Raw genomic sequence first — 27,718 nt, 5'->3', positions numbered from 1 at the left:
TTCGCTTCTCTTCTTTTCACAGCTATTTGTAAGGCCTCCTCAGACAGCCATTTTGCTTTTTTGCACTTCTTTTTCTTGAGGATGGTCTTGATCCCTGTCTCCTGAACAATGTCACAAACCTCCATCCATTGTTCATCAGGCACTCTGTCTATCAGATCTAGTCCCTTGAATCTATTTCTCACTTCCACTGTATAATCAAAAGGGATTTGATTTAGGTCATACCTGAATGATCTAGTGGTTTTCCCCACTTTCTTCAATTTAAGTCTGAATTTGGCATAAGGAGTTCATGATTTGAGTCACGGTCAGCCCCCGGTCTTGTTTTTGCTGACTGTATAGAGCTTCTCCATCTTTGGCTGTAAAGAATATAATCAATCTGATTTCAGTGTTGACCATCTGATGATGTCCATGTGTAGAGCCTTCTTCTTGTGTTGTTGGAAGAGGGTGTTTGCTATGACCAGTGCATTCTCTTGGCAAAACTCTATTAGACTTTTCCCTGCTTCATTCCGTACTCCAAGGCCAAATTTGCCTGTTATTCCAGGTGTTTCTTGACTTCCTACTTTTGTATTCCAGTCCCTTATAATGAAAAGGACATTTTTTGGGTGTGTTAGTTCTAAAAGGTCTTATAGGTCTTCATAGAACCATTCAACTTCAGCTTCTTCAGCATTACTGGTTGGGGCATAGACTTGGATTACTGTGATATTGAATGGTTTGCCTTGGAAATGAACAGAGATCATTCTGTCATTTTTGAGATTGCATCCAAGTACTCATTTCGGAGAATAAAGAGACTGAGCCAAAGTAAAAAAAACATTCAGTTGTGGATGTGACTGGTGATGGAAATAAAGTCCGATGTTGCAAAGGACAATATTGCATAGGGAACTGGAATGTTAGGCCCATGAATCAGGTAACTTGGAAGTGGTCAAACAGGAGATGGAAAGAGTGAACATAGACATTTTAGGAATAAGTGAACAAAAAATGGACTGGAATGTACAAATTTAATTCAGATGACCTTTATATCTACTACTGTTGGCAAGAATTCCTTAGACGAAATGGAGTAGCCATCATAGTCAACAAAAGAGTCCAAAATGCAGTACTTGGGTGCAATCTCAAAAATGACAGAATGATCTCTGTTTGTTTACAAGTGAAACCATTCAATATCACAATAGTCCAAGTCTGTGCCCCAAACCACTAATCCAAAGAAACCGAAGTTGAATGGCTCTGTGATGACCTACAAGATCCTTTAGAACTAACACCCAAGAAAGATGTCCTTTTCATCATAGGGGACTGGAATGCAAAAGTAGAAAGTCAAGAAATACCTAGAGTAATAGGCAAGATTGGCCTTGGAGTACAAAACGAAACAAGGCAAAGGCTAGCAGAGTTTTGGAAGGGAATACACTGGTCATACAAAACACTCTCTCCCAACAACACAACAGATGATTCTACACATGGACATCACCAGGTGGTCAATACCAAAATCAGATTGGTTATTTTCTTTGCAGTCAGAGATGGATAAGCTCTATACAGTCAGCAAAAATAAGATTGGGAGCTGACTGTGGCTCAGATCATGAACTCCTTATCGCAAAATTCAGACTTAAATTGAAGAAAGTAAGGAAAACCATGAGACCATTCAGGTATGACCTAAATCAAATCCCTTATGATTATACCGTGAAAGTGACAAATAGACTCAAGGGATTAGATCTGACAGACAGAATGCCTGAAGAACTATGGACAGAAGTTCATGACATTGTACAGGAGGTGGTGATCAAATTCACCCCCAAGAAAAAGAAATGCAAAAAGGCAAAATTGTTGTCTGAGGAGGCCTTACAAATAGCTGAGAAAAGAAGAGAAGGTAAAGGCAAAGGAGAAAAGGAAAGATATACCCATCTGAATGCAGAGTTCCAAAGAATAGCCAAGAGAGATAAGAAAGCCTTCCAAAGTGATCAATGCAAAGAAACAAATGAAAACAATAGAATGGGAAAGACTAGAGATCTCTTCAAGAAAATTAGAGATACCAAGGGAACCTGTCATGCAAAGATGGGCACAATAAATAGGTATGGATCTAATGTCTGATAGTCATGGACCTAACAGAAACAGAAGATTTTAGAAAAAGTGGCAAGAATACACAGAAGAACTATACAAAAAAGATCTTCTTGACTCAGATAACCATGATGGTGTAATCACTCACCTAGAGCCAGACATCTAGGAGTGCAAAGTCAAGTGGGCCTTAGGAAGCATCACTTTGTAAAAAGCTAGTGGGGGTGATGGAATTCCAGCTGAGCTATTTCAAATCCTAAAAGATGATGCTACTAGTGCTGCACTCAATATGCCGGCAAATTTCAGCAGTGGCCACAGGCCTGGAAAAGGCATTTTCATTACAATTCCAAAGAAAGGCAATGCCAAAGAATGTTCAAATTACCATACAATTGCACTCATCTCAAATCCTATCAAAGCAGTGGTCAAAATTCTCCAAGCTAGGCTTCAACAGTATGTGAACTATGAACTTCCAGATGTTCAAGTTGGATTTAGAAAAGGCAGAGAAACCAGAGATCAAATTGCCAACATCTGTTGCATCATAGAAAAAGAAAGAGAATTCCAGAAGAACATCTACTTCTGCTTTATTGACTAAGCCAAAGTCTTTAACTGTGTGGATCACAACAGACTGTGAAAATTCCAAAAGAGATGAGAATACCAAACCACCTTACCTGCCTCCTGAGAAATCTGTATGCATGTCAAGAAGCAACAGTTAGAACTGGACATGGAACAACAGACTGGTTCTAAATTGAGAAAGAAGTACGTCAAGGTTGTATATTGTCACCTCGCTTATTTAGCTTCTATACAGAGTACATCATGTGAAATGCTGGACTGGATTAGCACAAGCTGCAGTCAAGATTGCTGGGAGAAATATCAATAACCTGAGATATGCAGATGATACCACACTTATGGCAGAAAGCGAAGAGGAACTGAGGAGCCTCTTGATGAATGTGAAAGAGGAGAGTGAAAAAGCTGGCTTAAAATTCAACATTCAAAAAACTAAATTCAAGGCATCCAATCCCATTACTACACGGCAAATAGATTGGGGAACAGTGGAAACTGAGATACTTTATTTTTGAGCTCCAAAATCACTGCAGATGGTGACTGCAGCCATGAAATTAAAAGACGCTTGCTGCTTGGAAGAAAAGCTATGACCAACCTAGACAGTGAAGACATTACTTTGCCAACAAAGGTCCATCTAGTCAAAGCTATGGTTTTTCTAGTAGTCATGTATGGATGTGAGAGTTGGACTGTAAAGAAAGCTGAACATGAAGAATTGATGCTTTTGAACTGTGGTGTTGGAGAAGACTCTTGAGAGTCCCTTGGACTTCAAGGAGATCCAACCAGTTCATCTTAAAGGAAATCAGTCCTGAATATTCATTGAAAGGACTGATGCTGAAGCTGAAGCCCCAATAATTCGCCCACCTGATGCAAAGAGCTGACTCATTTGAAAGGACCCTGATGCTGGGAAGGATTGAAGGCGGGAGGAGAAGGGGATGACACAGGATGAGGTGGCTGAATGGTATCACCAATTTAACAGACATGAGTTTGAGTAAGCTCCTGGAGTTGGTGATGGACAGGAAAGGCTGGCATGCTGCAGTACATGGGGTCGCAAATAGTCAGCAGGATTGAGCGACTGAACTGAACTGAAGGCTTAGAGAAGTCTAAAATATGACCAAGGTTAAATAAGTGTTAATTGGAAGCGTATGAAAAATAATCCAGGTTTATCTAATTCCAGAAGCTAAGTTCTGAGTTATTATGCTATATTTCTTTATATCTCATACCATTACTATTTACTTTTTTATCCCTTAATTTTTATCTTAAGTATATTACATATTCAGGAATACACCTGAGCTCTTAAAAATGCCATCTCTATTTCTGAGGAGCAAAAACAAATGATTCTAAAGAGCCTAGTGGGTGGAGTAAGGGGAAACCCAAGAGGGCAAATGAAATCAGCTTGCTAAGAAGAGGAAGCATGAATTGGACCTTAAAAGATGGGTAGAAATAAACTAGGCAGCCACTGAAAATTAGAGAATGAGCACCATCAATTTTTAGAGTGTGATCACTCTACTTGAGTGATTTGAGTGAGAATTTGAGCTTGGGTACTTCAGAATGTTTGTGCTAGAGAGTTCCATACTTGTGAGGTAAACTGAGCTTGGTAGAAAGAGGTTGATGTAAAAGATCTTAAAATACCAGGAAGTTAAAGCTCTCTTAATCCCTTAGGCAACCAGTTGTTAATGGGATAATTTCCTCATTTATGTGCTTTCCTAATAATGTGGAAATTTGATTTGAGTCAATTGATTTGTTATTTATGACCCCAAAGCTTGATATTTCCGCTGAAAGCTACAACACTGAAATGTTAGCAGGGTCAATCAAAACACCTGGCAAATCATTCTGAACCATTATATCAGAAGCTATTGCTACAGTCACAACTTCAGAGGCACTACTTTCTTACCATTTCTTCTGTCTCATAGGGCCATCACTAGAATTCTTATTTGACTTTGGTTCGATGGCCAGATCCCCAAGTCAGTAGGTGCCCAATATGCTACTGGAGAAGAGAGGAGAAATAGCTCCAGGAAGAATGAGGAGGCTAAGTCAAAGAGGAAACATTAGACACTTGTAGATGTGTCTGGTAGTGAAAGTAAAGTCTGATGCTGTAAAGAACAATATTGCATAGGAACCTGGAATGTTAGGTCCATGAATCAAGGTAAATTGGAAGTGGTGAAACAGGAGATGGCAAGAGTGAACATTGACATTTTGGGAATACGTGCACCAAAATGGACCAGAATGGGCAAATTTAATTCAGATGATCATTATATCTACTACTGTGGGCAAGAATCCCTCAGAAATAATGGAGTAACCCTCATAGTCAACAAGAGTCCAATATGCAAACTTGGGTGCAATCTCAAAAACAACAGATGATCTCTGTTCATTTCCAAGGCAAATCATTCAATATCACAGTAATCCAAGTCTATGTCCCAACCACCTAATCCTGAAAAAGCTGATGTTGAATGGTTTTGTGATGACCTACAAGACCTTCTAGAACTTACACCAAAAAAAAAAAAAAGATGTTCTTTTCATCATAGGGGACTGGAATACAAAAGTAGGAAGTCAAGAGAGACCTGGAGTAATAGGCAAGTTTGGTCTTTGAGTACAAAATGAAGCAGGGCAAAGGCTAACAGAGTTCTGCCAAGAAAACACACTGGTCATAGCAAACACCCTCTTCCAACAACACAAGATATGACTCTACCCATGGACATCACCAGATGGTCAATACCAAAAGCAGATTGGCTATATTCTTTGCAGTCAAAGACAGAGAAGCTCTATTCAGTCAGCAAAAACAAGACCGGAAGCTGACTGTGGCTCAGATCATGAACTCCTTACTGCAAAATTCAGACTTAAATTGAAGAATGAAGGGAAAACCATGAGACCATTAAGGTATGACCTTAATCAAATCCTTTATGATTATACAGTGAAAGTGACAAATAGATTCAAGGGATTAGATCTAACAGACAGAATGCCTGAAGAACTATGGATGGACGTTCATGACATTGTACAGGAGGTGGTGATCAAAACCATCCCCAAGAAAAAGAAATGCAAAAAGGCAAAATGGTTGTCTGAGGAGGCCTTACAAATAGCTGAGAAAAGAAGAAAAGTGAAAGGCAAAGGAGAAAAGGAAAGATACACCCATTTGAATGCAGAGCGCCAAAGAACAGCAAGGAGAGATAAGAAAGCATTTCTAAGTGATCAAAGTAAAGAAACAGATGAAAACAATAGAATGGGAAGGACTAGAGATGTCTTCAAGAAAATTAGAGATACCAAGGGAAAGTGTTATGCAAAGATGGGCACAATAAAGAACAGAAGCAGTATGGACCTAACTAAAGCAGAAGATATTAAGAAGAGGTGGCAAAAATGTACAGAAGAACTATACAAAAAAGGTCTTAATGACCCAGATAACCACGATGGTGTGATCACTCACCTAGAGCCAACATCTTGAAACGTGAATTCAAGTGGGCCTTAAGAAGTGTAATTATGAACAAAGCTAGTGGAGGTGATGGAATTCCAGCTGAGCTATTTCAAATCCTAAAAGATGATGTTGTTAAAGAAGATGTGAAACAGTGTCTTTCAGGAAGAGGAAAAAGCTAATGCACAAGTGTATTTCGCAAAGAAATGAAAAAGGATACTACATCATTCAACCTCACCTGGAGAATTTTTAAATTGCATTCCACGCTTCCAACCTAATAAAAGACAACAGAACACAATTGCTATGGTCTAAATGTCCCCCTAAAATTCATATGTTGAAACCTAATGTCCATTGTGATAGTATTAGGAGGTAAGGCCTTTTGGAGGTGCTTAGGTCATGGAAGTGAAGTCTTCATGAATGAGATTAGTGTTTTCATAAAACAGACCCCAGAGAGATCCTTTCCCTGTCTGCAGTGTGAGCATGCAATGAGGAGATACCATCTATGATCTTGGAAGTGTGTTCTCAACAAGCACTGAGTCTTCTGGTATCTTGATCTTGGACTTCCCAGATTCCAGAACTTAAGAAATAAATGTTTGTTATTCTACCTATTTCATAGTATTTTGTATAGCAGTATGAATGGACTGTGACAATAATGGAAAAGCAATGTGAAATGGGGTTGGACTAACAGTTGACTCTCTTTTCTTATCCACATGTTCTCTTGGTAAATATTGTTCTTTTGGATCACAGCAACAATATTCCAAGTGAACAGTATACTGTCATTCTTACTATTGTAAAAGTGTTATGTATTTTTCTTTTATCATTATAAGTAGGAGTGCCACAATAAAATAATGCTATTAATCACTTTTGAGATTCAATATTTCATTTTTAATAATTAAGTATACTCTAAATATAATCCAAAATGAATATCACTGGAACACCAGTGACATCACTGAGATGGTGAACAAACTGGAACTTCATCCACTTTTGAACCAGTAGAGGACCAACAGGGAATCCTTCAAATCCAGTGAAATAAGTCTGGATTAACAGCACTTGATTTCTAAGGGTAGCCAAGCTTCCTCTTAATAGAGTTTAAACTGTGCTGATGTAATAGACAGAGAGCTACACATATCCACTAATCACAGGTGCTTTCTTTAGATTCATTCCTCCAGCCATCAAAAGGTAATAACAATCCTGACAACAATTCTGTCAACCCTCAAGACATAAGCCAGTTCTAAACAATAATGATAATAATGGCAGCTACCATTTATTGAGCAGTAAGGATGTTAGTCTGCAAAGTTGGCCACAATAAAACTTTGTGATCTCTCTCTTAAGAAGTGACTCTTTCTTCACCCTTTGAATCTGGGCTGGTCTTGTGACTTGCTTTAACAAAGAGAATGTGGTCAAATGACATTGGACAGGTGTGAGAGCCTAGGCCTAAAAGGTCTATTGCTTCTGCTCTTGCTCTCTAGCAAAAGAACCCAACCAGCCACCTGGAGAATAAGAGGCCACATGGAAAGAGAGAGGCAATCATCCTAGTTTTTCCAGCCATAAATGTATAGGCCTCAATTTCATGAGAATGGCTGTCCAACACCATCCAACCAGCCCCAGTCAAGCCACCAGCTGACTTCAGCTACATGAATGAACCCAGACAAAACCCATAAAAGAATTGTGGAGTCAACAAAAATCATGAGCTCAATCATTGATAAATGATACCCTAAACATGGCTTAGAAAAGCTAAGTGTTTTATTTAGTACCTAATTGATCTCAACAACCCTGTGTGGCCAAAGACACCACAATACAAATAAAGAACTGGAAGCTCAGTAAATTTGAGCAGCTTGTTCAAGGTCACCGAGTACACTGTTGGTGGAAATGCAAACTAGTACAGCCACTATGGAGAACAGTGTGGAGATTCCTTAAAAAACTGGAAATAGAACTGCCTTATGATCCAGCAATCCCACTGCTGGGCATACACACTGAGGAAACCAGAAGTGAAAGAGACACATGTACCCCAATGTTCATCGCAGCACTGTTTATAATAGCCAGAACATGGAAGCAACCTAGATGTCCATCAGCAGATGAATGGATAAGAAAGCTGTGGTACATATACACAATGGAGTATTACTCAGCCATTAAAAAGAATACATTTGAATCAGTTCTAATGAGGTGGATGAAACTGGAGCCTATTATAGAGAGTGAAGTAAGCCAGAAAGAAAAATACCAATACAGTATACTAACACATATATATGGAATTTAGAAAGATGGTAACAATAACCCTGTATGCGAGAGAGCAAAAGAGACACTGACGTATAGAACAGTCTTTTGGACTCTGTGGAAGAGGGAGAGGGTGGGATGATTTGGGAGAATGGCACTGAAACATGTATAATATCATATAAGAAACGAATCGTTAGTCCAGGTTCAATGCAGGATGCAGGATGCTTGGGGCTGGTGCACTGGGATGACCCAGAGGGATGGTATAGGAAGGGAGGTGGGAGGGGGGTTCAGGATTGGGAACACGTGTACACCCATGGTGGATTCATGTTGATGTATGGCAAAACCAATACAATATTGTAAAGTAATTAACCTCCAATTAAAATAAATAAACTTTAAAGAAAAAAATAAAGCAACAAATAAAATCAAGCTCTGTCTGGCCTCAAGAACCTATTTACATCACTTTACTATTCAGGACAATGGCCTGGAGAAGGGAATGGCAAGCCACTCCAGTATTCTTGCCTGGGAAATCCCATGGACAGAGGATCCTGGCAGGCTACAAGTCCATGGGGTTGCAAAGAGTCAAACACGACTGAATGACGGAGCATGCACTCACGCACCCACACACACCATTCTATAAGAACGTTTTAAAATATCATTCCATGACAATGTCTATGAAAGAGAAAAAGGTAAGTGATAAGGATTTTAAATCCAAGCCAGTATTATTTTTCTACATGGAATATAATACTTCAGTTTCTGGAATTGCAAAAACATAGTAATGTACATGGGAAAAGGAGATAAATGTAAAGCATAGAAAATTTTGGACTTCCTTGGTGGTCCAGTGGTTAAGAATCTGCCTTCCAAATCAGGGAAGACAGGTTCGATCCGTGATCAGGAAACAAAGTCCCCACATGTCTCAGGCCCATGCACCACAGTTAAAGAGCCTGTGTGCTGCAATGAAGACCCAGTGCAGCCAAAAATAAATAAATAAATATTTCTTTAAATACAGATAATTTATTTGTAATTGAATATGTATATTCATATATCAATCAACATCTTATACTCAAATAATTTTCAAGCACCTCAAAAAGTGTATAGTGCAATAATTTTTAAAATTTACACAATGCATGATACAAAGGCACTAGATTCTCCACAAAGTTACAAAAAGTCAATTCTACCAAATTTCTTTGATACATTCATAAGTTTAAAAAACACTAAACATTGTGCTTCCTTAGGCACTCAAGTCACTCGGAAATTTTTGTTTCATGCCAGGCCACCACCTTCAGGATCCTTTTGCTCAGCTGAACCTGGGTCCAATCAGAGGCAAGCTAATTAATCAAAATGCCTATAGATGAGAGGTTACATTCAATTAATTATTTATTGAGCACTTACTAAAAATCTCATTGCTAGGTTCTGTGGCAGAGAGAAAGAATCTTAATATTCATCTCCTATGAAGCCAAGAATGTATAATGAAAATCCACCAAGTTGTTCCCTCCCTTCAGCTTCTCTGGCCATGAGACAGAAGATCTGACAACATTATGTAGCAGCTGGAGTCATCCACCAAGAACATAATATTTTAACTGATGTACCAAAAGCATACATGAAAAACAGTCATGAAAGGAACTGTTTTGAAAGCCTCTGCATGAACAAATTGCTCATTGCTAGCCCTCATGGTTGTCCACCTGGTTTCCATCTCCCACACCATATTTGGTGTCTTTTAAAAATAAACACACTCATAATATATCCAAAATAACAGATAAAAATGAACATCTGCATTAAAGATAAGCAGTCTAACCCTCACTGTTATCGAAAGTCCCCTTCAAAGTATGGTGTTCAGCACTTACATGTTCAGAGCTTCCTTCTCCTCTTCTGATTCAGCCTCAATGCATGTGGCTACTGATAAGCCTGCTACCATTGCCTTGGCAGCATATCCATTTGCTAAAACCCATGGTTTATATTACATTTTCTATCTGCTGGATCTCTTACACTAATTTAGGAAATGTTTTACTTATTTGTTTATTTAATCTGTGCTGGGCAGCTTGCAGGGATCTTAGTTCCCTGTCCAGAGATCAAACCCAAGCCCATGGCAGTGAAAGCATCAAGTCCTAACCACTGGATCACCAGGGGATTTGGGAAAATATGTTTTAAGCAACAGATATCAGTAGCCTACAAACAGTAACAGGAAAATATTTCACAAGAGAAGACACTGATGAAAATGTGTTAGAGTTTATTTTTTAAATCTGAACCAAAGAGTTTGGGTGCCACTGAGGTTCTCTATGAAAATTTTATTTCTGCCATAGAAGATATACTGTGTTTAGTCTTACTTTCTGGATTTTTGCATATTGGAATTTATTTATGGTTAAAAACAGTAAAGATTATGCTGAGGAAGACCTAACTATAGTTTTGAAAACTATAAAAGATTAGTGTTTTAAGGCTATAGTATGTAAATCAAATAAAATGCAAGTTTAAAACTAAAGAGTTTTTGAATCCTTATCATAGGTTTCTTTGATGGAAATTGTAGCCTCATAATTGTTATCTGTTATTTATAGTCCACTTGAATCTTCCTGCGGTTTTATCTTTTTTCTTTTATCAGATTCTGTTGGTAAATGAAAAACAGAAGAGATGGAAGAGTTTTCAAAACTGAACCTAAATACTAAATAGTAGCAGATTGTAGAACACCCATATACCACAAAAGTATTCATAGCATTTAATTTCCATGCTTCAATTTGTTGGGTAGAAACTACATTTAATAGTTATCTCACAGAGATTGCTCACAATTTAGGAAGTCAGTTAGGCAACTTTCCTAGGAAATACAAAGAACATGAAAGGGCCTGCACTCTACTGGAATAGAAGCACATTTAAGACTGTCTTGGAGCACAGTGCCAGAGTCTGCATTCCTTTACCCTATAATTAATTATTGATGTTGCAATAGGGTTCTCACCTCCATAGATATTCTTTCAATTAATTTATATGTTTATCTTATTTTCAAAGGAATTATTCTAATGAATCATTGAATTTTGAAAGTATTCAAAATGACCTCAGTTTAGTTGTTTTTTATTTACAGGGACTATTACATAGCTAACTAGTAGAATACCTAGAATACTAACAGTTGTTGAACACTCATTATATACCACGTAATTATACTAAGTGCTTTTATACATGATTCATTCATTCATTCAACATATCTCTATTATCTACTATGTGCACTATTCTAGGTCTTGGAGACAACTGTAAACAAAACAAAGAACCTGTTTTCAAGGAGTTTACATTCCAGTTGGAAAATAATAATCAACAGTTATAAATATAAAGCATGTGTATGAAAATAAGTGCTGTGAAGGAAAATGAAGCAGAGAAGGGAGATAATGAGTGACTCTGTGTGTGTGCAAGCACATGTGTGTGTGAGAGGGAGACAGAGAAACAAAGCATCTCACCCAAATGATAAGTTAATATATGAACAAAGACCTGAAGGAGGTGAGGAATACAAAAGTGGAACTCAGTGGGATGTTTGTTAAAGAGTATTGAACAATGATTCACTGGGTTTTTCTTATGAACCACTTATTTAATTCTCACAGCAGCACTTCATGGTGGGTACTTTTATTACTCCCATTTTATAGGTAAGAGTATTAAGGCTTAAAAATATAAAGACACTTGCTTAAGGCTACACTATAAAAGGACAAGCTAAGATTTGAACCCAGATATGCCTCATTCACAACTTGGTGCTTTTAACCATCCTGTCAAATCACCCAACTACCCATTACCAAGATTTCTACGTTCTCAATAGGATATTAGGCTAGTCAACTACAACATCATACTTGAAAAAAAAAAATCAATTTGAGAGGAAGAAAGTAAACGAAGTTTGGACCAATCAAATAAATAAATGAGAAACATTCCTCTCCACTCCCCTGCTGAAGGATCTATATGGAGGCAGAGCTGACTTTATTAGGCACAAAAACCAAGGAATGGCCCAGCTGACCCTGTGGGACAGGTACTTAAATTATCTTTCAAAGCAGCATTTACAGAGCTGCCAGAGGAGGCTACCAGGTGAGTGGTGCGGGGGAGGAAGAAGAAGGGGACAGGAGGGAAATTCGATGTTGGAATTCTCCATCATCACTTCCCCTTCAGTTCACCCCTCTCTTTTTCAGTTGAATCTCAGCACCAGGTTTGGATATTTACATCTGGCTATATAATTAAGTTCTTCACAAGGTATGCGTACCTGTGTGCTAAGTCACTTCGGTTGTGTCCAACTCTTTGCGATGCTATGAACTGTAGCATGCCAGGCTCCTCTGTCCATGGGATTCTCCAGGAAAGAAAACTGGAGTGGGTTGCCGTGTCCTACTCCAGGGGATTGTCCCAAACCGGGGATCAAACCCATGCCTCTTACATCTCCTGCGTTGGCAGGCAGGTTCTTTACCAATAGCACCACCTGGGAAGCCCTCCCAAGACATAATCTACTTTAAGACTAGTCCTACTGGGATAGGACTTCCCTGGTGGCTCAGACGGTAAAGCGTCTGTCTACAATGTGGGAGACCTAGGTTTGATCCCTGGGTTGGGAAGATCCCTTGGAGAAGGAAATGGCAATCCACTCCAGTACTATTGCCTGGAAAATCCCATGGAAGGCCTTATAGTGTGCTTTAAGTGTGTGTGTAGAGACAGAAGGATATGCCGTAGGAAAATGGAGCCAGAAGAAGCTGTGTTCTCTAGCCACCAGAAACCTGAATAAGTGAGGTTCTGTAATAACTGAGTGATTTGCGGGAGAGTGGACATAGAATCCCAAGTAATCAAATGGAATTTATCTTATTACTGGGGATAGATGTTTTTTCTTCTGCCTCTCAAGTCCAAAGAGGGAAAGCAGGATGAGTGACTTAATTTGAAAGCTTTAAGGTCAAGGGCTCTTTCTGTTGAGTTTAGCTCATCATGTTCTCTGTAGTTAACGAAGTGTGAAACACAACTAATAGCAATACATTGTGGAATACACGACTGAAAAGTCATAGACTCCTTCCATGGGATCCCTATGGAAGGGATGCGATCCCTATCATAAAAAGGACTTTAAAAGTATCAGCTATTGAAAGCTTGCTTGCTCTTTTATCGGAGCTTCTCTGTGTGGGAGTGTTCATAAGAGAGGAGTGGGTGAGCAAGAGTGTACTGGGTACAATTTGTGTATGTGCAAGAGAAAACAGAAACTCTCAGTAAGGAAGAACATATGTTTCCGGGACTGCATCTGTGCAAAAAGGACATAGTCCCTGAAACTGTACTAAGTGGGGGTGGGGGGGGGACTATTTTAAAAAGTCATTTATTTTACACAGGTCGTCTTCTCGGCACATTTCTCTCCTACTGCCTTTTGACGCCTGATCAAATAGCCCTTCTCATCTCAGATCCAGGAAATGTTTCGAACAGTCTGACAGAGCCTGACGAACCAGACACACTACTCCCTCGGAGATCCCAGAGGCAGACCTCGGCCCAAGAACAGCACTGACCCTCCAGGGAGCAAGTGCCTGCAGGTCGGCCCCGGCAGTCAGATGGAAATCACATCCTTCTCGAGGGCTAGGCGGAGGCCGGGAGAAGCATAGAGAGCGGGGTGCGGCCCCGGCCCGCAGGATCCGAGGTGACTCGGAGAGTGTGCACACCCCACGGCGGACCGCGCCCCTCACCCGCTTCCTTGTGAGCAAGCAGTTCAACTCGCCAGGTGTCGGCGCGCGAGGTCCGCTCGGCCCAGCTCCCTAGCCGACTGCTACGCGCGCTAGAGCCACGCCCCTCTCCGGCCTGAGACCCAGCTCCGGCCTCCAGAAGCCCAGCTCTCCTCAGCTCTGGCCTCTCACCGGCGCGGAGGCGGGGCCGGAGGAGGGGCTGGGGCGGTGGGGCGGGGCTTGCACCGGTGCCGGAGGCTCCGCCGCAGCTTCTCCCGCAGGTCTCGCGGCAGGCAAGCGGCTTGGTCCCTAGCTCCGGCCTCATGGCTGCTCCCGGCTCTTCTGCGGAGTGCGGCTACATCCGGACAGTCCTGGGCCAGCAGATCCTGGGGCAGCTGGACAGCTCCAGCTTGGCTTTGCCCTCCGAGGCCAAGCTGAAGCTGGCGGGGAGCAGCGGCCAGGCGGTCAAGAGCCTGCGGATCCAGGAGCAGGTGCAGCAGACCCTGGCCCGGAAGGGCCGCAGTTTCGCGGGCAACGGTGAGTGGAGCCCCGCTGCCCCCTACACCGCCCTCATCCTGCCCTTTATCCCTCCCCTAACCCCCGTTCACCCTCAGCGCCCAGTTGCTTCCTCTTGCTTCTTCCTGAGGGTGCAGGACCCGGTGTTCTGCACACCTGTTGGTTGCCGGCCCATTGTACGGTCAGTCGCACCTCCATACTCAGACCAGCTTACTTTGGAAAAGCACTCTTTCTTAAAATAACGTCTTACTCAGATTTATCATGTATGTACCTACGTATATTAAATGCATATACGTGTGTATATATATATATTTGAAAAGATTTCAGTCCAAGATTTTCACCCCTTCCTTAACCTACTCCCCTAGGCCCCCCCACCCCCACCCCAGGGGACTTCATCTGGAGGTTCCAGGAATTTGTAAACGCTTTGAAATTCTGTGCAGAAATTTGATATGATCACTTTTTTTCTGGGAGAAAGCGCCCCTAGCTTTTATTAAAAATTTTAAAGGATCTGTGACCTCCATAAATATTTTTAAAAAGAAAACCTGAAAGTACTGGCTCTCCTACAACCTATAAATTGGGATTGTGGGCCTTGCCCAGATACTTCGGGGCACTCCACCCAGTGTATGGAGCGAGTGGTTTCATCGAGGAAGTGAAAGGTAGGAGACTTTGGGCTGGGGAGCCATCACACCGCCCCGCGGGTTGACTAGGAGGAGGAGAAAGAAAGGGACTTTGACCCGGCCAGCAGCAGTACCGCCTGCCTTGCTTGCTGTGCCCCGCCAACGCACTCGTGAGCACAGCGCTGGTATTTCCAAAAAAATTAAACTTTGGAAGTGAACAAGGTTTGGTTTTGTTTTGTTTTGTTTAAATTATATTAGTAATTGATAGTCAAGGAGGTGGAAGGGGGAGAAGATGGCAAACCAGTTCTGAAAATTAGAAAACGTGAAATACCTTTTCTTTCTTGCTAAAAGTCATATGATCAGAGCCCCCCCCAGTAATTATTTTATTAGTTGTTTTAATTTTTTAATATAAAAGTATTCTAGGCTTATTATGGAAAAGAGAAGAGGAAAGAAACAGTTAAGTTGGGTTACCAGTTGTTTTATGCAATGTTGAACTGTTTCTCTAGGAAGTTAACTTGAGAAATGACAAATGTAGAATCGATTAGGAAAAAGAAAAATGCTTGCAGATCAGATCAGAGATCTAAAATAGCAGAAACTGAGAAGCTGTATTGTTTTCCATTTGTGTAAAATAATTTTAAAGGGTCAGGCAATCAATATTTACATACTTGAAAGGTAAAGAGAAGCTGTTTAATGATTAGAGATGATTTAATTGTGTGCCTACTATGTGCCAAGAATTGGACTTTGTGGTGTGTATTCATTATGTTATTCATGTTTCCAGGAAAAAAAAAAAAGTGCTTGTGAGGTTAAGCAGTTAAGTAACACTTAATTTCCCACAGATAGTAAGTAGCAGAAAAACTCCCAAGCCTTAATTTTTAAACTACTCATCAGTTACGTTGTTAAGCTTTTTGGTAATTAATACAAAGTAGGATTTTTATTAGACCCAAGCCTGTCTATGGTCCATTCGCATTTTTCCTTTAAATATAATTGATATAGTTCTGCAAGAGCAGAGACATCTCAGTGACACAGAACTGCCATAGCACATGGAAAAAAAGAACCTAATTTACATTTAGGAATCTGACTAAAGACCCCAGGACAACTGAGGCCAGTTTTTGACCAGTGAGATCATTATACCCCTTTAGTCTGTGCAGATCCAGTGCTAAACTAGAGCCAGACTAGCTGCTTCTGCATAGGGGAACACAAGGAAGGCACATGAAATATTTTTCCTACCCTTTGAGAATGGCAAGGAAGAGCAACCAGACATCAACTGTTCAGTAAATACAGGGAATGAACAAAAGGAAAGGGAGCATTGCTGAGCATCTACTATGTGCCTAACCCTGTTCAAGATTACATTTGCATTTTATTATATCCTTCAAATAGTTATATGAGATAAATACAAGGATCCATTTCACATATGAAAAGTCTGTCAGTCTCTCAACATTTATTGGACGCTTAGTCCCAAACCCACACATGATTTGTTCTCTTGAAAATGGTGCATTCATGTTGTGTGGTGAATTCAAGAACTTTCTGTTGTGTCTAGTCTTCATTCAGGGCATTGTGCAGGTGCTGAACTAAACATACACTCTTTTTGCTTTAAAGCAAGGAGTTCAAAGTCTGTAGAAGAAAAATGCTCTCTAAAAAATTTGTTTATCAAATAAAAAATGGCAAGCTACCCAAAGGAAGAGCAGCCTACAAATTATGGAGTTTAGAAATATGAGTTAGACTATTATCTGGAGGGAATTTTGAAAAGTTTTTTGGAGGAATGGGGATTTTAGATCTCAAAAAATCAGTAAGATTGGACATAGGTAATGGGTTGAAGGAAGTGTTCAAGGGGGAACAGCATGAATATTACACAGTTCACAGAATTGATATGGTAGAACAAAGGGCCCTGTCATGATGCTTCTGCTGTAACTGCTTGAGTCCAACTAAGGAACAAAGCTTCTGAGACTCAAAGAGGAAATTAGCTTCAGAGGAATTTAGCATTAACATACTATGGAACAATTACCAGGAGTGGTTTGTGTATATTGTTAAAGTTCTTTGAAAAAGTCTGGGGGCTTCTTATGGTTGTGAGTGTTGTTTCAGTGTTACTGTCCTGTCTCTAAAGTTGAAACAGACAGGAGATTGTTGAAACTGTGGTGGTCTGGAAAGAATCCTGTATCAACATAAATTCCAGGAAGAAGTGACCCTAATGTTAACTGCTTTTAGCTCCAGGGCCCTGGAGAATTCTGAATTGTTGACATACCTGTAAGATTGAAGCAGCAGATAATCTTCTGAAAGCAGAGATGAGATAAATATGACCGATTTGTTGATAAATACCCTGCAGGGTTCTTTAACTTGTCAGCTTCTTTCTAATGCCTTTATATAAGTGAGTGGTTTTCATTGTAAATTACTCTAACTTTTGATGTTATTTTTAAATTGTGTTGAACATTTTAAAATTGGCTGTAACTCTTGGGGGTTGGGGAGACGTAACTGAGGTCTATAGCAGCATTGTGAGATGAGTCTGTATTGTAGAAAATTTTAATTTTTTTATAAAAGTTAGAACTCATTTATGAATTGCAAGTACATTATTATATTAACAAAGGGAAGAATTTTAAGTGTCCATATCCTATTTATTACATTTACCTAGAAAATATGATTACTTTACTTATTATAACAGTTCCCCCTTGGGTGCCTGGGTAAGGAAGTCATGTTTTAAGTTATCATATGTAATACTTATAAACACAATGAACAATATCCTAATAAAATTTGCAACTTTGGAAATCAACCAAAGGCATACTGTTTACTTAAGTGGTTTTCCTTGCCAAGATGTTTTGAATATCTGTGATCAGAAGGATTTTGGGGGAAAGGACTGAAAATTGGCTAAGGTAGCAAAAAAGGCAATTAATAGGTATTATTGGGGCTGGGGGTTGAGGGTGAGGGTTATTGGACATTGTTTAAATCCTGTGTGAATTATTTGTTGCCAAAAAAGGAATTCCAGGAATGAAGCAATTCTGGAAGCAAGACGACTAGTCCTTTACAAAGTGGGAGAATTCTGGAGAGAAGGAAAAAGAGTTAGATGGTGGGGGGGCAGGAACATGGCCGTGTTGCTGTGAATGTAAAGTATCAGTAGTGCCACCTGATTTAATGTACTTCCTTGTCTGCCTAATATATAATATAGCCTAGTGTCTAGCAGATCAACTGCAAGGATTAAAAAAAGTGTTTTTATTTTTTTCCAGAAATTCTTCCAATTATAATTAGTCAAAGGAAATAGAATGTTAACAACATGGTGATTACAAAAAAAATTAACTCCTCATCCCTAGATAATGGTGAAAACACATCTTTTATGGACAAGGTCTTGAGTGAGGGCATGAGTAGCGATGCTTCAGAGTCAATTGAAATTTAACAGTGTTTGATTATAAAAGTACATTGCTCTATGTCCCAGATAAGGTATCAGAAATTACCTTAAGAGAATACAACTGTTCACTTAGACTTTTTAAAGACTGCATTAATGTTATTTATGCCCTGTGTTAGTAAGTTCCAGTCATGAGAACAGAGGGTAGCTCACTTGAGCTAGATATTCTAGGCATATGCTGTTCACCTTCTCCTAACTGTTTTGGATATCAGCTTTAAATTTTTTTCCTATACAAAATAAGGCTATACATATTATCTTCAAACATTAATTTTACATTCAAATTGAATTTCTGGTCTGATCAATAGAAATTATTAAAAACTTTTTTAAAAATTTTCTGAGAGAACAAGCATATCTTTGATAATAATGAAATACAAATAACAAATATGTTGCTAAAACCTCTGGAATTTATATATCAGACTTGATTAATATTGTCTATAACAAGATCATTTGGTACTATCTCAGATGATATTCAAGAATTTTAAATTATACAATTCTGAGGTAAATGTTGGACTCCAGCTATTTTGTGCATGTACACAAATGTATGAAGACATAAATATCATACTTCTTCTGGGAGAGTAAATAGTAAAAAGAGTGTTGCAAATGGGAATAGACAATTAGTAGAATTACAATTAATAGAATATTTAATCTTTGTATTAGAGTGAACCATCCCCTGACTTATTAGGATAAGAACAATAAGCAGAATTTTAGGTCTTCTTATAATAGATTTACTGAAAAATCTATTGTGTATCTTTTGTGTAATTCCATTAATGGTGACCGGATATAAGACATAAAAACAGTTGCTCTGTTATTAAGAAAAGTGCTTAAAGATGAGCCGAGGAGCCCATTCAATATGTAGACTTAAATGAAAATGCATATTCAGAAAAAAGAACTTGAGCATTTGAAAACACAGCTTGCTATTACCATTAAAAGAATTCACATACTTGTGTTCTTGGAATAGTCAGCTTTAGGCTTAAAAGTATTAATTGGCCAAAGCATCATAACCAAGTTCTGCAACTCCTTGATATCCAGAAGAAAATACTACTTACTAGAAGCTTAATAAATTATTCCCACTAAATCTTTAAATCTCACTAGTATGGTCACAGGATGGTGGTGAGGAAGATCACATCGTAATTATTGTATCTTGATGATCTTTTCTTTTGAAGGAGGAATATAAATTTAAACTTTTCTTGACAGATCATAGGAACTTATCATAGAATATCAAAATATTACAGATAAATAGACACACCAAAAAGATAAGAGAATGACAGTAAATATATATTATGCAGATGTAGAATCAACCTTGCCACAATGAACATAGTCAGCTTTTCTAATCACTTAGAAAGAGTCTGCCTACATTTCGGGGAAATTTTTTTCTTCCTCTCTTTATTTCCAGAATGACAGAGAAACAATAGGAAATATTTGAGCACCTTCTATCCACTCTAAGACAAAAGTGTATATGTAACTGTCATCCTCCCATTTTGGCTCCACTGTGGTGATCCACAGGAAGGATTAAATGCAGATTGAATATGTGTAACTAGGATATTTTGAATGTACAAGGAAATATTGACTGATCATCCACTAACATGTCAAGTGCTAATGTAGGACTGCCAGAAATGGTAGTAAAAGATGGATTCTATGTTAAGAAGGTAAAAATTTACTTGGAACATAAGACCTCTTCCTGCTTATACTGGCCTTACTCCAATTCATTCTCCACCTAGGTAGTAAACTTTCTAATCTCAGCACTCCATTTCCTGATTTAAATGCCTTCAGTTTCTTGCTGTTCTCTACAGGAGTGAAATTCCTTATTCAGCATGGCATTTCAAGTTCTCTATGCTCTGATGCCTGCATCTTCTCAAACTTGGTCCTATCACCACTGTTCTGGCACACAACCAAACGCCAGCAATTTATCTTGCTCAGTTCCTCTCCCTACTACTACTCTGACTCCCCCTTCCCTTCTCTTGGCTGGCTTAACTCTTAAAAGCCCCTCAAAACTCAGCTCAGTTTGTGCCCCTGTATAGGCAGCTTTCCCTCATCCCTCCACCTCATAGTGTCAAGTTAAAGATCCAAGTTAAAGATTTGATCACTGTGAGTCAAATAAGATGTTTCAACAGGGGAGAAACATAAAATATGTGGGGGTTTTCTGAAAATACATTTGGCAGTTTTGGTGGATTTAAAGAAGGGACAGAAGTTATGAATCAGCTGGGAGAGAAGAGGTTAGCACTGGCAAGTGAAAGGTAGTGGAAATATCATGATTTAAGAGTTACTACCAAAACTTGTAGAGTTTTTTAAAGGAAAATGTTCTATAAATTCATCTATTTGACTATTAGTTGCATCATTGTGAGTATAATGTGTTATTTGTCATTGCAGTTCTAAAGTTTTATAAATAATCATTATGAGATATCTCAGCAAATGAATTGGCAGGAATGCCAAAGTACAGTGATAAATTATAGGAATTCCTATAGATTTAAAAAATTCCAGGATGTATCAACTTAGTATTTTACCAATATGCTAAATTACCAGTTTATAATCACAAATTTTATAATCACATAGTATGGCTACTCAAAGTATATGATATAGATGCCTGCAGTATAGAAGGAACTTTTAAATGTGTGTTTTGTGGTTATCTAAATATCTCCAAAATGTCATAAACTGATATCATAAACTACATAAAGGGACTCCAAAAAAATAAGGACTTCTGGCGGCTGGTTAGTATATTAGTGGGTGATAGCCACTGACACAGTGGCACTTGGAGTTCAGGGCCCTTTCTGCCAGGATTGTTGGTCTGTCTCTGGCATATTCAACTTTGAAGCCAGCTGTGGTCACCACTGTACTGCCAACACTGACTCCTGGCATATTCCACTTGGTAAGAACTCATAGCCAGTACTTTCCATATACTCAATACACTGAGTTGTTCCTCATGGTTGATCATGTGAGCTTTCTTAACTGGTCATTTACAGCACCACCACGTTTTGCTAATTTTTTCATAATGCAAGACATTAATAGACTCTAGTCTTCTTTAAAACAATTCCACCATAGTTTTTCAACCAACAAATTACACTCATTTTCCCAGCCTGAGCAAGTGCTTACCTGAGTTGTATACAGGGTTGTGGAATTGTGTTTTTCATGAATATATTTTTCTTAGAAGGTAAAAACAGAAGGTAAAAGAAATAATTTTTTTTTAATGTTAAGTCAGAGAAAATGAATTCTGTGTTACATGACCACACAGACAAAGAAAAGTTCTTCACTAACTCAGGAGTACTGATGTATGGTTCTTAGTGAAACTTAAAGAGTTAGTCACTCAGTTGTGTCCAACTCTTTGCAATCCCATGGACTGTAGCCTACCAGGCTCCTCTGTCCATGGAATTCTCCAGACAAAAATACTGGAGTGGGTAGCCATTCCCTTCTCCAGAAGATCATTCCAACCCAGGGATCGAACCTGAGTCTGTTAATGTCTCCTGCGTTGGCAGGCAGGGTCTTTACCATGCAAGCCACCAGGGAAGTCCATTTGGTTCTTGATGGGTCCCATTTTGTGTTTTCTTTTAGTACCTACTTTTGTTAGTAAATGATTTTAAGGAACTTTTTAAATATGAATTGCTCTACAGATTCCTTCTAAGTTTCAAGACGTCATGTAGTTAAATCTTTTTTAAGGTATGTGGAGAAAGAGAGATGTTGTTACCCAGAGGTTGCTGTGAAAAGACCAAAGAGAAAAAGGTGATACTTTTAGACTTCCAGAGTCTAGTCTCTTTCCATCAAAAAGACCATTGTGAATTCACACAGTGAAGGCAACTGTTTGTGATTGAGCACAATAAATTGTAGCATTTAAATCAACACTGGTAGTGAACACATACTGATTTCCATGAGTACCTGTTTTCACAGGAATTTCTTATACCGCCATCTCTACACATTCTTCTTTTAGAGCTGAATGTGAACCAAATCAGTTTTTCAACCATGCTTAGCTCTTGCCTGGAAAAATCCCATGAACGGAGGGGCCTGGTAGGCTGTAGTCCATGGGGTCACTAGGAGTCGGACACGACTGAGCGACTTCACTTTTCACTTTCATGCATTGGAGAAGGAAATGGCAACCCACTCCAGTGTTCTTGCCTGGAGAATCCCAGGGACGGGGGAGCCTGGTGGACTGCCGTCTATGGGGTCGCACAGAGTCGGACACGACTTGAAGCGACTTAGCAGCAGAGAGTGCTGGAGGCTTGAAAAAAAGATGCTTTTCTGAATGTGAATGCTACTCTCATCTCTCTAATAAACACAAGTTATTTAAAGGTGTTTGTTTAGCAACTGTATCACCTGTTAATGCTTGCCATAAAGGAAGCTGTGTTTGATTTTTTTTTTAATGTCCCAGATACAGGTAATAGAGTCATAACTAGAGGCTTTTCAATTTAATTTCATAAATATATTGTTGTTGTTCAGTCGCTAAGTCATGTCCGACTCTGCGACCCCATGAACTACAGCACACTAGTCTATCCTGTCCTTCAATATAATAAATGTATTGGATTTATTTATCTATAATATATGCAAATCAATGTATTAAATTTAACCAATTAGATATTTTTATATATGTAATATATATAAATAAATTATTAAATTTAACCAATTAGGTAATAAAGCTGGTCACAAAAGCTACAAAGAAAGAACTGATTATAGAAATTAATTTTCAATTTTTAACTCTAAGAGTATTTCATTATCTTGGACAATACTTTCATAGATGACCAGAAACCAAGATATTTTCCCATGAACAGCTGCTTAGGGATCACATCATTCAGATTAACATTCAGAATTGGAAAGAGAGAAAATTACATTTCCTGTGAGGTCTACACCTCTGCAATCCTCTAAGCCATTTGGAATCAAAACCGACCGCCCCAACTCTCACCCTCCTACCCTGCCCCCGCAACTGCTTTGATCTGAATTGCTTCTTATTTGAGGAGGACTGAGTTGTGTAACTTCCTCCTTCATTTTCCTTAAATTGGGCTCCATAGATGTCTGCAGTGTTCTTAGGAGAAACAGTTTGGATACTGTTGCCTGAGTCGGTATTAATTTGAAATAGTGCCTATAAATCATTGCCTTTTTAGGAAAAAGCAAAAGCACATTATATGAATGACTATTTAAAACCATAATAATGTCATTGTGATCATCCTCAATGGCTGGGTCAATCAAAATAACCAGAAAAAGCCAAATTCAATACCTGAATAAAAACTCTTAGATACAATACAGTGTGAATTAAAGCATGCAAACCAGTTTATCCCTCTTTCTACAACAGATTAATTCATGAAAATGTGTGAAATATGAATTTTGTTATCCAAATTCTGTTTTTAAAGCCTTATTGCATTTTTGCATGTTGCTTTACAATTTTAAAAGCATTGAATATATGCTTTCTTGGGTAAATGTCTCTCACCAACTCTGTTAATAGGTGGAATTATGGGAAGTAAATGTAGGTAATTTGTCAAGACACACAGAAAGTAGTAGAGTTGGGGGCCTCAGACAGATTATTTCAGTTTAAAGAAGATACCCATGTCCTTTTGTGATGTAAACAAGTCCTTTGAAATAAAGGCATGACCTAATTTTCCATGTTAGAAAATACAAATTTTTATGTTGGATTTATTTAAAGCAGTATGTACCTGTACGTATAATATGTTTTTGTTGCTTTCTTATTTCTGTTTTTGGAGAAGAGCATGGCTGAGTTATATGTTCCGTAGTCATATTATTATGTGTTTTATCCTCTGAGTGAACAGAAAATAATGACTTGCCTTAAAGAGATTTTTTTTTTTAAACTTTACATAATTGTATTAGTTTTTGTTTCCATTCTGATTAATATTTTTTAATTCCAGCCAGTTCAAAATATCTTTAAAATCTTAGATCACAGCTGCTAATTCATTAGTCCCCTATACTGATCTCAAACTCATGACTGCCTAGGCAAATTAATGTGCATTATTTATTGTTTAAGATTGGCCTTTTAACCAGAGAAACTATCTATTGAGCCATCCTGCAGTTTGAATATCAAGAGTTACAACTTTTCTTGCACAGGAAGAGAATCTGTGGTTTAAAGATCTAATCTTATTTTATTAGATTACCAACTACCTGGTAGTTATTTTGGGAACCAGTAAATCAGTCTCCATTTATCTGAAAACAGAAGAACTTCTTTATAAGGATTTATGTCAGCAAATAAAAAACTTACAGAGTATTTGGAGTTGTCCAGGTAAAGGTTCTAGAGGAAAGAGAATGATTGCTTTGGTTCTCATAAAAAACTGATGATGATTTCTCCAGGGTTTTGATAAATGACAATTTCAGAAGAGCCACAATGCAATCAAATAGTAGTATCAATAGTAAAGATCAGTGGAGAGGATGAACCCAGAGTTCAAACCTGATATTAAGTCTCTTTGCAATTTAAAGCAAGTAATTTAAGTTGGCTTTGAGCAAACGCCCTCTTCCAACAACACAAGAGAAGACTCTACACATGGACATCACCAGATGGTCAATACCAAAATCAGATTGATTATATTCTTTGCAGCCAAAGATGGAGAAGCTCTATACGGTCAGCAAAACAAGACTGGGAGCTGACTGTGTCTCAGATCATGAACTCCTTATTGCAAAATTCAGACTTAAATTGACAAATGTAGGGAAAACCACTAGACCATTCAGGTATGACCTAAATCAAATCCCTTATGATTATAAAGTGGAAGTGACAGATTCAAGGGATTAGATCTGATAGAGTGCCTTAAGAACTATGGATGGAGGTTCGTGACATTGTACAAGAGGCAGTGATGAAGACCATCCCCAAGAAAAAGAAATGCAAAAAGTCAAAATGGTTGTCTGAGGGAGCCTTACAAATAGCTGTGAAAAGAAGAGAAGCAAAAAGCAAAGGAGAAAAGGAAAGATATACCCATTTGAATCCAGAGTTCCAAAGAATAGCAAGGAGAGAGAAGAAGCCTTCCTCAGTGATCAATGCAAAGAAATAGAGGAAAATAATAGAATGGGAAAGACTAGAGATCTCTTCAAGAAAATTTGAGGGAACATTTCATGCAAAAATGGGCACAATAAAGGACAGAAATGGTATGGACCTAACAGAAGCAGAAGATATTAAGAAGAGGTGGCAGGAATACACAGAAGAACTATACAAAAATGATCTTCATGACCCAGATAACCACGATGGTGTGATCACTCACCTAGAGCCAAACATCTTGGAATGTGAAGTCAAGTGGGCCCTAGGAAACATCACTATGAACAAAGCTAGTGGAGGTGATAGAATTCCAGTTGAGCTATTTCAAATCCTAAAAGATGATGCTATGAAAGTGCTGCATTCAATATGCCAGCAAATTTGGAAAACTCAGCAGTGGCCACAGGACTGGAAAAGGTCAGTTTTCATTCCAATCCCAAAGAAAGGTAATGCCAAAGAATGTTCAAACTACTGCACAATTGCACTCATCTCACACACTAGCCAAGTAATGCTCAAAATTCTCCAAGCCAGGCTTCAGCAGTATATGAACCATGAAATTCCAGGTGTTCAAGCTGGATTTAGAAAAGGCAGAGGAACCAGAGATCAAATTGCCAACATTCGCTGGATCATCGAAAAAGCAAGAGAGTTCCAGAAAAACATCTATTTCTGCTCTATTGACTATGCCAAAGCCTTTGACTGTATGGATCACAACAGACTGTAGAAAATTCTTCAAGAGGTGGAATACCAGACCACCTGACCTGCCTCTTGAGAGATCTGTATACAGGTCAAGAAGCAACAGTTAGAACTGAACATGGAACAACAGACTGGTTCCAAATTGTATATCGTCACCCTGCTTATTTAACTTATATGCAAAGTATAACATGCAAAATGATGGGCTGGATGAAGCATAAGCTGGAATCAAATTGTTGGGAGAAATATCAATAACCTCAGATATGCCGATGACACCATCTTATGGCAGAAAGCAAAGAAGAACTAAAGAGCCTCTTTATGACAGTGAAAGAGGAGAGTGAAAAAGTTGGCTTACAACTTTTTCAACATTCAGAAAACTGAATCTAAGATCTAAACTGAATCTAAAACTAAGATCATGGCATCCGGTCCCATCAACTCATGTCAAATAGATGGGGAAACAATGGAAATAGTGACAGACTTTATTTTGGGGTCTCCAAAATGACTGCAGATGGTGGGTCACTGCAGCCATGAAATTAAAAGACTCTTGCTCCTTGGAAGAAAAGTTATGACCAACCTAGACAGCATATTAAAAAGCAGAGACATTTACTTTGCCAACAAATGTCCATCTAGTCAAAGCTATGGTTCTTCCAGTAGGCATGTACGGATGTTGTACCACAAAGAAAGCTGAGCACCAAAGAACTGAAGCTTTTGAACTGGGATGTTGGGACTCTTGAGAGAGTCCCTTTGACTGCAAGGAGATTAAACCAGTCAATCCTAAAGGAACTCAGTCCTGAATATTCATTGGAAGGACTGATACTGAAGCTGAAACTCCAATACTTTGGCCACCTGATGCAAAGAACTGACTCATTGGAAAAGAACCTGATGCCAGGAAAGATTGAAGGTGAAAGGAGAAGGGGACGACAGAGGATGAGATGGTTGGATGGCATCACCAACTGGATGGACATGAGTTTGAGTAAGCTCCTGGAGTTGGTGATGAACAGTAAAGCCTGGCATGCTGCAATCCATGGGGTGGCAAAGAGTCAGACACAACTGAGCAACTGAACTGAATTTAAGTTTCCCTCTTTTAAAGGGATATAATAATAGCTAACTCTGCATCACAAAGTATAAAATAAAATAATTTGAGTTCCTTAAAAGTAATCTTGCAGTTTAAGGTGTTAATCTATGTTGCTTTAAAAAGCCTTACCACCCACAGCAACAATGTTGAGTTAAGAATGTAAGTCAAACATTTAGCCTCCTTTCCCACATGGGTGGGACTCCTCCTTGCACATTACCTCCCTTGTAGTGGAGGGTGGGGTAGGGCCGAGAGAAGGAACAGTGAGACCTGAGCTGGGGACTACAGACAGCCTGAGCAGGAACCTCAGGAAGACACTGAGAGCTGAGTACTTAAGCCTCTCACAGCTTTTGATATGGGGTTGTACAGAAGATTCCTTTCAGTGTCCAGGTTCTAGGGTTCTTCTGACATTGAAGTTAAAAATTAAGAGGCTGCCTGACCTTGTGCTAACCCTTGAGAAGAAATCAAGCCCCTGGAAACATCTGTCTGCCTTTGTTCAATTCCCCTGATCTTTAGAGTGATATTTACAAGCCTGTACTGTCTTCCCCAGGACCCCTTGAGGCCTGAAACATGTTTACTAACCAGATTATTTGGCTCCAGGAAATAAAATACATGTACAAAAATAATCTGGGATGGATTCTTACTTTTTTAGCTTTTTGACAACAACA

General features: G+C 38.9%; 1 protein-coding gene across 1 annotated transcript in view; it reads left to right on the top strand.

Moving 5' to 3' along the window:
- Nucleotides 1-14,058: 14,058 nt before the first annotated feature.
- Nucleotides 14,059-27,718, top strand: part of PKP2 (plakophilin 2) — an 81,720-nt gene continuing 68,060 nt past the window's right edge. Inside the window, exon 1 of the mRNA XM_006055590.4 lies at nt 14,059-14,361. Within this exon, the coding sequence (XP_006055652.3) occupies nt 14,148-14,361 (214 nt within the window). The 5' untranslated portion in view covers nt 14,059-14,147. The remainder of the gene's footprint in view (nt 14,362-27,718) is intronic.

This window comes from Bubalus bubalis, chromosome 4, assembly GCF_019923935.1.
Source record: "Bubalus bubalis isolate 160015118507 breed Murrah chromosome 4, NDDB_SH_1, whole genome shotgun sequence".
Taxonomy (NCBI): domain Eukaryota; kingdom Metazoa; phylum Chordata; class Mammalia; order Artiodactyla; family Bovidae; genus Bubalus; species Bubalus bubalis.
Note: the sequence above shows the minus strand (reverse complement) of the source record. Positions and strands in the feature narration are given on the sequence as shown.